General features: G+C 61.3%; 1 protein-coding gene across 9 annotated transcripts; it reads left to right on the top strand.

The window, feature by feature from the left end:
• Positions 1–1,611: 1,611 nt before the first annotated feature.
• ARRDC1 (arrestin domain containing 1) lies at positions 1,612–10,200 on the top strand. 9 transcript variants are annotated; one of them, XM_087418699.1, is made up of 9 exons: positions 1,612–1,761; positions 6,046–6,081; positions 7,784–7,894; positions 8,336–8,386; positions 8,489–8,643; positions 8,862–9,044; positions 9,142–9,318; positions 9,390–9,825; positions 9,900–10,200. In XM_087418699.1, exons 1-9 carry the CDS (start codon positions 1,644–1,646, stop codon positions 9,962–9,964), a joined length of 1,332 nt encoding a protein of 443 aa, XP_087274825.1. In that variant the 5' UTR covers positions 1,612–1,643; the 3' UTR covers positions 9,965–10,200. The 9 variants fall into 9 exon arrangements, with proteins under 9 accessions (XP_087274825.1, XP_087274828.1, XP_087274826.1 ...); XM_087418701.1 differs by lacking the exon at positions 1,612–1,761 and adding an exon at positions 1,999–4,763; XM_087418702.1 differs by lacking the exon at positions 6,046–6,081 and having other exon boundaries at positions 1,612–1,740.
• Positions 10,201–11,737: the final 1,537 nt, after the last annotated feature.

The raw sequence follows: 11,737 nt of genomic DNA, 5'->3' as shown, positions 1-11,737 counted from the left end.
GAAGTCAGGGTGTTTGTGCTGATGGCGGTTACAAGGGCACAGCAGCAGTTTCCAGAACATGGGAGGGGTGGGCGAGGCGGTCAGAATAAAGGATGCACAGAGTGGTATGGTGGTCCGATTGTGGGAGATAAAGGGTGATGAAGGCCACCCATTTTCTGTCCTCATTTACTCCATCTCAGCAGCAGCCAACACAATCTCTCTCCCTCCTTCCTGAAACACTTCCTTTTTGACTACTGTGTGGAAGACAGATGTGGACATTTGGCATTTTGGGGCTGCTGACAATCCTCCCTCTTCCCATGGACACCCTGAACTACTTGTTCAGGAACTCCCCCATTTGTGTAGTTTTGATAGGAAAGTGTCTTAAGTGGGGCCAATCAGACTCTCCCTCCTGGAGCGCCAGAATGCCCAGGAAGTCAGGTGAGGCCGGTGCTTGCTGCATACCCCTAGCCCTGCAAGGCTCCCGGGCCCCTCCCTTTCCTCAGCTTAGCCAGCGGGACCCTCCAGCCTGTGAGTTCCCTCTCCTTTTGCTGGAGGGCAAGATTAGGTTCTGTGGCTTTCGCCCCAAACTCTGATCATCAAGTCATCAATACCCTGACTTGAGTTACCATCTACAAACAAGGGTCTAACAAATCTTTAGTCTCCCAAACTCATGCATAGAAGTGCCTAGTTCACTCGGGTGCCGAATGGGCATCTCAGATTCTGCTTGTCACTTTCTCCCACCCTCAAAACAGGGTTTTGTACCTAGGCCAGTCTTCTCCATCAGAAAATGCCACCCCATTCCCCGGCTGTCTGGACATACACCTAGCGTCACCTTGTGACCTCCTTCAGGCGCTCGCATGTGGAGCTAGCCATGGGCGCCCACAGCCACTTCTCCAAGCCAAGCACCGCCTCCTCCCTCGCAGATACCTCACCGCTCCCAGGCGTGCATTCGCCCCTGGGTATTGAAGCCGCACGCCTCACAGCCCACTCTCCACAAAGGGACCTTTTAAAAACGGTACATCAGAGTACATCCCCCCATCTCAGAGTCCAGCACATCCCGCCCCCGTGGCCTCCGCCCTCCGCTCCCTCCCGTGCGCTGCGGCGGCAGCTGTGCTCCGCGACGCGCCACCCCGGCCCCGGGGGCTCCGCACTCGCGGCTCCGGCGCCCGGGCGAGTCGCTCCCCAGGGGCCCCGCCCAGGTGCCCCGCACGGCGCGGCGCACACAGCAGGCGCCCCGCAGCCGGCACAAGGAAGCGACGCCAAGGCCCGGCGAGGCGCGGCGGGGCCTCCTGGGGCCGCGCGCCTCCGCTGGACACCGGCCCACCCCTCGTGACGTCCTCCGTGCCGCGCCGCGGGCGCAGGAGACCCCGGGCGGGCCGGCCGGCGCAGAGCGCAGCTACGGGCCCTTCCCCGCGAGCCCGCCGCACTACGGGCGGAGACTGGGGCGGGGGCGCCGGCCCGGCCCGTCCCCCAGCCCCGCGACAGGTGAGCCGGCCGCGCCCCCCGGGCAGCAGGGGGCGCCCGTGCGCCGGGTTCCCGCGAGCGCGCCCGACCTCCACCCTGCGGGCCGGGCGGGGGCGGGGCGGGGGCGGGGCCGGGCGGGCGGGGTTGGGAGCGCGCCGGCGGGTGGAGGTCAGTACGCGGCCGCCCGGCCAGGGCGCGGCATGGGGAGGGTGCAGCTCTTCGAGGTGTGCCTGAGCCACGGTCGCGTTGTCTACAGCCCGGGGGAGCCGCTGGCGGGGGCCGTGCGCGTGCGCCTGGGTGCGTCGCTGCCCTTCCGAGGTGGGCGCGGGGTACCCCCGGGGAGGGCCGGGCCGGGCGGGCTCAGGTGGCCGCGCCCGCACCTGCGGCGGGGCCGGGGCTCCCGGAAGTCGCTGCCGGTGGCCGCCGGCCGCCCCCTTCTGCCCCTCCTCTAGCCCGGGGCGCATGGGCTCCGCTCCGGCCCCGCCGGCTGCGGGCGAGCTGGGGTGGGGCCGGCCGGGCGGCGCAGACACGCCGTGGGGGGCGGGGGGCTGGCGGCGGTCGGGGCGGAGCGGGAGGCCCGGCTGGCCCAGTCCTTCCGCATTTGCCCTTCCTGCTCTCTCCGCCTCGAAGCGGCCAGAGCCAGGGGCGGGGGCTTAGAGCCTGTCCACCTTGCTGAAGGCCTCTCGGACCTGAACACACGCATTCCTCCGACCTTCCGTGTCGGCTCTCCAGGGTCCGGTGCGCCCCGCGCCTGCTGGGCCCTCGCCTGGGGCCGGGCCCACGCTGGGCTTTCTCTGTCACACACTCCTGGCCAGGCCCTCCCTCTTCACAGACAGTCCGCTGAGAGTGCGGTCCCCAGCAGGGCCCACCGGGCACCCGCTTACTCTCAGCCTAAGCTTGTCTCTGCGGTCCTCGGCCCAGTGGGCATTTAGGAGCTGAACCTGAGCCTCCTGGCCGGTCCTTCTGTTGGTGCCAACATCTGGGACTTTGGGACTGGGGATCGGGTTGCTGCAGCGGCCCTTGCTAGGGCTCTCCGCCGGTGTTGGCCTCCTCTGCCCACCAAGGTGTGAACAGGGCCCTGGACCGGACTTCACGGCTCAGCCCACTGGGTGGGTGGGCAGAGCCGCAGCCCAGGGCCTCTCTGCCTGATCCCTGGCTCTGGGTGTGAGGTTGTATGGCATGTTCCTGCGGGGGTGCTTCTCCACCTTGGGGTGCTTGGCCCAAACCACAGCTGCTGGGCTTCCTTCTGGACCTGGGCCCTCTGGGCCCCTGCGTGGTTGAGGGCTCAGTGCTTCTGGTGCCCACTGAGGACTGAGGGCCGCTGTCCTCCTCTCTGGGCAGCCACTGCCTCGTCTGGGATGGGACCCCGGACCTTGCCACTGTTTGAGGCTGCAGGAAGAAGCTAGGCGTGGGTGCCTCTCCTCAGGCGTCTGGCCTTGTGGAGCCTCCTCCCAGTGGCTCTGTCGCCTTCTTTCCTGTCTCCCTGGTTGGAGTTTGGGTGGGGGTAGGTGCAGCTGTGGCAGGGTGCACAGCAGGGACAGCACAGCTCTTCCCTGGGGCACAAGCCAGAGGTGAGGGGTGACATAGTGCTAGAAGGCTCCTGGCTGAGGGGAGAGTGAGATGCAGGGCCACGGGAAAGAGGGGCAGGCTCGTGACTCGGGGGACAAACAGACACGACAGAGACCCCACGCAGTGCTCACTGCCTGTCTCGGCTGCCCTGTTGCCCTCCTGTAGCTAGGGCCCAGGGTGAGCAGGCCTCTGCTGACTACAGTGAAGGGTTGGCCCGAGCTGTGTGTGACTGGCCTGGGCAGAGCCCCCCAGCCCCCATCTGGTAGGTGGAATGTCGGTGAATGGATAGCTAGGCCATAGGAGGCCGAGGGAGCCCCTGCCGATGGTCCCAACTGTAAAAGTGCTAGCTGGGCCACTGAGTGGGGGAGGAGAGGGGGCCGTGGGCTGCGGAGGTGGCTGGGCCAGAGAGGGTAATGCTCAGGTTGCCCCCCGGGGAGAGGGGATATGGGTACTGGGGCCACGCTGGGGCTTCCTTCAGCCCTGCTTGGCTGTGGGAGAGGAAAGACCATGGTTCTTTTTCGTTTCTTCTTGCATTCAAAAGATACTTGTTGATCTCCTTGCAATGTTCTACCTGAAAGACCTTCTCCTTTGCCTCAGATTGGATATTAAAGCTGAAGCCCGTTTCTGTGTCCTGAGGTGGCGTTCCAGTCCTGCTCCCAGCCAGAGCCCGCAGTGCCCACTATGACCTGGGCCCTGGTGCTCCTCCTTCACCCAAGCACTTCTTGGAGACTCAACTTTGTTTTGTTTTTTTTTTTAATAATTTTATTTATTTATTTTCCCCCCCCAAAGCCCCAGTAGATAGCTGTATGTCATAGTTGCACATCCTTCTAGTTGCTGTATGTGGGTCGCGGCCTCAGCATGGCCGGAGAAGTGGTGCGTCGGTGTGTGCCCGGGAGCCGAACCCGGGCTGCCAGCAGCGGAGCGCGCGCACTTAACCACTAAGCCACGGGGCCGGCCCTCAACTTTGTTTTTTTTTTTTTTTTTTTTTTTAAGATTTTATTTATTTTATTTTTTTTCCCCCCAAAGCCCCAGTGGATAGTTGTATGTCGTAGCTGCACATCCTTCTAGTTGCTGTATGTGGGACTCGGCCTCAGGATGAACGGAGAAGCGGTGCCTCGATGCGCACCCGGGATCCGAACCCGGGCCACCAGCATCGCAGCGCGCACACTTAACCACCAAGCCACAGGGCCGGCCCGGCCCTCAACTTTGAATTTAAATACATAATAATAATATTTTATTCAGCTTAAAAAAAAAAAAGATACCTGTTGAGCTCCCGCCACCAGCCAGTGATGCAAGGGGGAGGCTCTCCACCCTGAGGAGGGCACAGAGGAAGCCGTGGGGGGCTTCCAGGCTTGCCCACGCAGTACCTGTCTGAGGGGTGGCAGTGGTGATCTGCACTCGGCTATGAGGGCTCTGGCTGCCTCGGGAGCTGATGTGGAAGAAATCTGGGGAAGGAGCCGTTTCCTAGAGCCCAGGTCCAGCCCAGCACGGGGTTGGGGGTCAGGCAGGGCTGCCCTGTATTCTGCTCTCGAGGTGGGCAGTGAGTGAGGGTGGTGCCAGACAACGGCAGCAGCCCGCTCCCTGAACTCTCATCGTGGGTCAGGTGCCATTCTCCCCACCTCCCATGGACCAACTCCATGAATCCTCATAGCAACCTTGGGAGGTGGGTGCTGTTATTATTCTCATGTTGCAGATTTGGAAACAGGACAGAGCTTCAGTGGAAGAATATGGCCAAGGCCAGGCTGCCCCAGGTTTGTGGGAGTTGGCTGAGGGTGGTGCAGGTGAGGGACCTTTGGAACCAGGATGAGGAGCCGGCAGAGGTCTTCGTGGTCAGGTGGCAGGTGGTACAAGGCAGGAGGGCTGCTGAACAGGTGGGAGTGCTGGCTTGAGAGGAAATTTCTGGAAGTCATCTGGAGCACAGTGCACATGATGATTTTCTTTAGAGAACCAGAGCAGCCCTAGACCTCCGAAGACGGATGCCCGTCAGTTCAGTGCCTGCCTTTCATTATGCGTCCGAACACTGTTAGATCTAAAATGCTTTTTAAACCTAGCTGGCACAGCATGGAATGTTGTTCTGCAGCCTGCGCTCAGTGCCGTTCAGTGGAGGCTGCACCTGCCAGAACAGACCTGCCCTAGTCCTGTGGCCCTGCCACAGGGCACACACGCTGGTGCGATGGTCATGCTCACCTCCAGGAGCAGATCCCCCCTGCCTGGGGTAGGAGGGACGGGCCTGCTGTGTGTGTCCTTCCCCTGCGCCTCCGTTGTTTCCCTGCGGAGGAGAGAGTGGACAGGAACAGGAAGGTTTGACTCCAAGACGGTGACTGGAGGCTGCTCCTTGAAGCAGGGTCCCTGAAGGGGCCTCAGCGTGTGTGCAAAAAGGGGCTCTGCTTGGGCATTGGGAAGGTCACAGAGCTTGGGACCCTCTGGGATAACCCAAGAGTCAGTTTGAGAATTTTTTTCTTTTTGCTGAGGAAGACTCGCCCTGAGCTAACATCTGTTGCCAATCTTCCTCTATTTTCATATGAGCCGCCATCACAGCATGGCCGCTGATAGACGAGTGGTCTAAGTCCAGGCCCAGGAATCAAACCCAGGCCGCTGAAGTGGAGCGTGCCAAACTTAACCACTAGGCCACTGGGGCTGGCCCTATACTGTTTCTTTTTCTGGGGTCAGATGCCCCATGGCTTGTTCACCTGAATTCTGGGGGCCAGGTCCAGGCTGGGTGGGTGACTGGTTCAGCCACCATGCTGTGGACACGTTGGCTCTGCCTCTGCTGTTTGCTGTTCTGAGCAGTGTTGCTCGAGGCTCCTGGGTGAGTAGGGTGAGATTCTAAGGAGAGCTGCTGGTCTCCAGGTATTGCATGTCAAGTTGCATCAGGTCTGCCTCCTTCTCCAGGGCCCCATATCAGCCCACAGTTTGATCATTGTAAGGGAGTGTCTGTTTTTCCACCTCCTCTCCAACACATGTCAAAATATTTAATGTTTGCCAATCTGATGGGTTAAGATGGTAACTCATCTGAGCTTCCTTGATTCCTAGTGATGTTGGACATCTGTTCCTGTTATCTGCTGCAATGTAAGTCACCCCTAGGAAACAAATCACCCCTAAACTAAGTCGTTTCATTCTATCTCATGGCGTTGTGGTTAGGAACTCGGACAGAGGTGGGCAGGGCGATTCTTCAGCTCCATTGCCATCCACTGGGGTCACCTGACAGCATTGGCTGGCACCGGGCCTGTCTGGGGACCACTGCGCCCCTTCCGGCATTCTCTGTTGGTCTGCCCGGCGTTCACAGGGCAGCTGATTCCAGGGGGGATGCACCCTCCCCAGAGGAAGTGTTAAAGCAGTGTAGCATCTGGAATCAGGGTCATGTCTCCTTGTCTGTCGGTTCACTGCCCCATGTGTTTCTGTTGGGCTGTGTTGGTCGGTAGGAGTACCACTGGTGTCCCAGATTTCTGGGGTGGGAACAATTCCAGGTCTGGCCCTAGGAGGGGATGGCTGACAGAGCGTGGATTAGAATTCGGGGCTGAGGTCTGGGCGATGAGGCTAGGCTGGCACGGAGGCCGAGGGCCGGTCACTGGCAGTGCTGATGGGTGGAAGATGCGCCAAGGGTTCGTGGGCAGGGAAGCCTGGTACGCTGTGGGTGACCACCAGGAGGCCTGCGTCAGCAAGGTGGGCCAGCCTGGAGAGACTGGAACATGGCTGGTGTGGCTGACCCTGGCCCTGGGCACTTGGGACACAGGTCCTTCCTGCCTGATGGCTCTGTCAGGAGTGCATCAGATTCTGAGTCATGTCACTTGCCTGACCATCAAGTCTGGGAGGAGAAGAGGGGCTGGGCAGGGAGCTGGCCAAGTCTGGGGAAGGAGAAGAGGGGCCGGGTGGGGAGCTGGTCTTGGGCGTTGACTCAGCTCTGCAGGAAAGGAGGGATGGGGCCGCAGGGCTGCCTGTCACTGAGCTCCCGCCCCCTTCCTACTTGGGTCTCCAGCTGTGGTGTCCTCCCTTGTTGTCCAGCCGTGGCCTTCTGCCCATAGTGGGCTCTGGGCACACGTCTGTTGGACTGAGGAATTCGAGTTCCTGACTGCAGAACAGTGGCAGCAACCTCTATGGCCAACAGTTCCTGGTCTGGGGAGCGGGGGGAGGACCAAGCCATCTCTTGAAGCAGAAAATCAGCCCTCCTGGGAAGTACTGGCCCAGGAAGTCAAGGGTGTCCCCACCCTCCAGTGTGCCAGACTGTTGGGTGCCTTATCTGCTCAGACAGGTCTGACCACATTCCTGCAGCATGAGTGCTAGCAGTTAGCTTCCTGGAGTGGGAAGGGCTGCCTTCTAGCCTGACTGACTTGCCTGGCAGCAGCACAAAGGTGGGGTCAGAGGTCAGCTGCCCCACAGGCCTCTGTTCATCATCGGTGTCCCAAGCATCTCCTCTAGGGAGCTGGGTTTTCACAGGTCTGCTGGGCCCAAGGTGGGCTGGGAGCCAAGCTTACCGGGTTGGGGGATGCCCAGGGCTCATCTGGGTGACCACTGGGGCCCTGTTGTTCTGAACTGTAGGACAGATGTAACTCTGTGCCTCGCCATCCTGGCTCCCTGGGAGCACCCCAAGGTGGGGAGTGGGCAGGAGGTGTCCTCTGAGGGTCAGCAGGCCGCTTGCTGGCCTTCCCAGGGCCCAGTCAGGTGGGGCTGCCTGGTGCCTAGGTGCTGCCAGCCCTGCCTGAACCTCTGTGCTGGAGGCAGGGACGGGCCCAGGCCAGTGGGTGGCCAGGCTCACACCACCCACCCTTCGCAGCCATCCGAGTGACCTGCACGGGTTCCTGCAGGGTCTCAAACAAGGCCAATGATGCAGCGTGGGTGGCGGAGGAGGGCTACTTCAACAGCGCTCTGTCGCTGGCCGACAGGGGTGAGTCTGGGAGCCCCCCCTCGCCTCATCCCATACAGCCCTTGTTGGAGAGTGCAGCCTGGCTGTCCACCCCACCTCCCAGTCTGTGCTGGCCCATCCTCTCCCAGGGCTGTGCACCTGATGAATATCTCTCCCTGGCAGGCACGGGGCATCGCCTGATAGGGGCTGGGTGGCTGAGGGAGGCCAGCTTCTCCTGGTGCTGGATTTGGGTGGGCTCCAGCCCCTGGAACAGCCCTGCCCCGGCCCCTGTTCAGGCCAAGCTCTTGTCCCCTGTCCTTTGCCCAGGCCACAGTCCCGTGCTGCCGTGGCGCTGGAGACAGAGGCTGGGAGACCCAGCAGCCAGACACAGTGTGAGCTGGTCAGCTGCAGTGCCTGCTTCTGTCCCCAGCCCTGTGGTGCTCCTGAGTCCCCTCCCCCCACACCTCCCTCCTGTCTCTACAGGGAGCCTGCCTGCTGGAGAGCACAACTTCCCCTTCCAGTTCCTGCTGCCTGGTGAGAGCCCAGCCTGGCCAGGCCTGGTGGGGACAGTTGGTGTGCGGGTGAGTGGGAGGTGAGGTGGTGGCAGTTGGGTGCCAGTCCCTGCTCTCTTTGCAGCCACAGCGCCCACGTCCTTCGAGGGCCCTTTTGGGAAGATTGTGCACCAGGTGCGGGCCACCATTGACACGCCACGTTTCTCTAAGGATCACCAGTGTAGCCGCGTGTTCTACATCTTGAGCCCCCTGAACCTGAACAGCATCCCAGACATCGAGGTGAGGACGGGACAGTGGCCTCCTGGGTGGCTGCACCTTTGCCCCACTGGCCCATCCCCAGCCGAGGTGAGGTGGCCAGGGTCTAGAATAGCAGCAGCCTGTCTGTCCTGAGCTGACTGTGCTGTGTCCAGGGGGAGTGTGTGGCAGGGCTGAGTGGGCTTGTCCAGGGACCCAGCCTGCCCACACTCACCAACCCCCTTCCTGCTTTATCCCCCAAGCAACCCAATGTGGCCTTTACCACAAAGAAGTTCTCCTACAAGCTGGTGAAGACGGGCAGCGTGGTCCTCACTGCCAGCACCGACCTCCGCGGCTACGTGGTGGGGCAGGTGCTGCGGCTGCAGGCCGACATTGAGAACCAGTCGGGAAAGGACACTAGCCCTGTGGTGGCCAGTCTGCTGCAGGTCAGAGTTCCCTCTGGCTGCCTAGGCCTGTCCTCATGGGGCTGGAGGAGGGTTAGGGGGCCGGCCTGCCCAGGCTCACAGGCTGGCCCTTCCCCAGAAAGTGTCCTATAAGGCCAAGCGCTGGATCTACGATGTGCGGACCATTGCAGAGGTGGAGGGTGCGGGCGTCAAGGCCTGGAGGCGGGCGCAGTGGCGAGAGCAGATCCTAGTGCCCGCCCTGCCGCAGTCGGCCCTGCCCGGCTGCAGCCTCATCCACGTTGACTACTACTTGCAGGTGCTGGGGGTGGAGGGAGAGGTGGGGGAGGGGTGCCGGCAGCCTGGCCACTCACACCCCCTCCTCCCCAGGTCTCCCTGAAGGTGCCGGAAGCCACAGTGACCCTCCCGGTCTTCATCGGCAATATCCCTGTGAACCATGTTCCGCTGAGCCCCCAGCCAGGCCCATGTCCTCCTCCTGGGGCCCTGTCCCCAGTGATGCCCTCAGCACCCCCCCAGGAGGAGGATGAGGCTGTGGCCAGTGGCCCCCACCTCGAGGACCCCATCTCCCTCTTCACCAAGAGCCACTCACAGCAGCAGCCACCGCCTGCCGCCTTCGGCTCTGTGCCTGGCGCCCCTGAACCACATGCTCAGGATGGCAGCCCTGCCCCCCACTCTTTGCCCCCTCCCTTGTGCATCTCCACAGGTGCCACCGTCCCCTACTTTGCAGAGGGCTCCGGGGGGCCGGTGCCCACCACCAGTACCTTGATCCTGCCGCCAGAGTACAGCTCCTGGGGCTACCCCTGTGGTGAGTGGGGACCTGGGGCCTGGTGGGGCAGGGAGCGCCGCTGGCCCCATGCAGACCTTGCTCTCTCCCCGCAGAGGCCCCGCCGTCCTATGAGCAGAGCTGCGGAGGTGCGGACCCCGGCCTGACCCCTGGGAGCTGACCCTTGGGAGCTCGCCCCATGCCGCCTTCTCCAGGCAGGCTGACCTCTGCCCTGGGACTGGGCGCCCAGGGCCTCGTGCCTTTGCTCCCGGCCTGGCCCGGCCCACTCAGGACCCTCCGCTGCTGGCCGCTCCCTCCGCCTCCAGACCAGCCTCTGCGGCTCCCTGCACTAGGCCTTGCCTGGGCGAGGGGCTGGGGCCTGGAGAGACGCTCTGTAAATAAAGCGCTTCATTTGTAGAGCTGGGTACAGGCCGGCTTCTTGGGAGCCCTCTTCCTGCTGGGTGCGCAGATGGCCGAACTCAGGGGGCGTCGCCTCGCCTGGCTCCCCTCCTGGGCGCGCACACCCCTCTCGTCGGTCCCCTCTCCCGGCCCCTGGCACACGCACCCTCTCCTCGGCACTGGGCCTCTCCTCTTTTGAGATGTCTTGGGTGGGAAGGCAGGTCTACGGGTGTGCTCGAGGCCGAGGAGTTGCACCTGTGTTGCTTCCCTTTAATCCAGGGCCTGGGCTGGTGCTTGGCCTCCCGGTTCTGGTTAAGGATGCGCCCTGGAAGCCAGGCTTGTGTGTCTGGAGCCTTGGCATTGATTTAAAATGTACTTCTGACGCGGGGAGAAGACCCCCCCTCCCCCAACGATTTCCTTAACGCACGCCTTGGGCTCGCCCGTCCTGCATCCGTCGTTCAGTGCAGTTTCTGCACCAGAGGAAATCCTGTCGGGGGTGAGGAGGAGGGCTTGCCCAAGTCCCCTCCCCCGTGGAATTCCCTTACCCTTAGCCTCAAGTCTCAGGTCCCAGCTGGCACCACTGCCATGTCTGGCCCTGAGGGATGCTGCTGCTTGTCTCCCATCCGAATGCCAGCACACAAGCCCGGTCCTGAGGTCTATGTGTCAAAGGACTGTCGTCTAGGACCCAAGGAACCCAAGAGCAACTAAAAAGTCAGGGTTCTGCAGAGCAACGATTCCCAAAGGAACATCCTGCAGATGTTCCAGTGCTGAGGGGAGAGCCCGTAAAAACCCCCTACTGGCCGTTGGTCCTGGAACGTGCTTTGGGCAACACCGGAGGGGGAGTTAAGATAACACTTTGGGTTCAAATTCCAGCTCTGCCATATGGTGCAAGGGTAACTTTGGCTAGGTGTCTCAATTACCTTATCTATAGGAAATTCATGACTATAAGGCGACAGGTCAAGGTGGTCCCCCTTCCTCCAATAACGTAAGTTGCTTTCTTGTACATTTAATAGTTCAGAGGTGGAAGATTTGGGCCTCATGGCATAGCTGTCATTCTCCAGTTGTGGTTTCCACGCCTCCATCCAGGGCAGCTGTTCCAGTTTTCACCGTCACCCAGCTTATTGGGTCTGCACCTCCCAACTTCTTGGGGGGCAGGCTGGGAAGTAGATTGTATCACTTGCACACATCCCACTGGCTACCCCTTCAGTTGGAAATGTGCTCTTTAACCAGGCAACCATGTACCTAGAACCTGTAGCCTCATTGTTGAAAGGAAAATCTGCCTAGGTTCGAGTCCCGTCTCTGCCTCTCAACAGTGACGTGGCCTTGAAAGCACTCCCTTGCTTCGGTTTGTTCAGGTACAGAATGTGGATAAGAACAGTGTCCACCTCTCAGGGCAGACATGATGGTTAGAGTTAACACCTCATGCTGAGAACAGCACCTGACATGAGTGATCAGTGATCACACAAGGGTAGCGCAAGTCAGGCTGAAGGTGCAAAATGGGGGCGTAGCCTACTTCTGGCACATTCACCCACTGACGCTATTTGCCTGGTAAAGG

Source organism: Ceratotherium simum, chromosome 29 (genome assembly GCF_057802395.1).
Source record: "Ceratotherium simum simum isolate JZ-2026a chromosome 29, ASM5780239v1, whole genome shotgun sequence".
NCBI lineage: Eukaryota > Metazoa > Chordata > Mammalia > Perissodactyla > Rhinocerotidae > Ceratotherium > Ceratotherium simum.
Note: the sequence above shows the minus strand (reverse complement) of the source record. Positions and strands in the feature narration are given on the sequence as shown.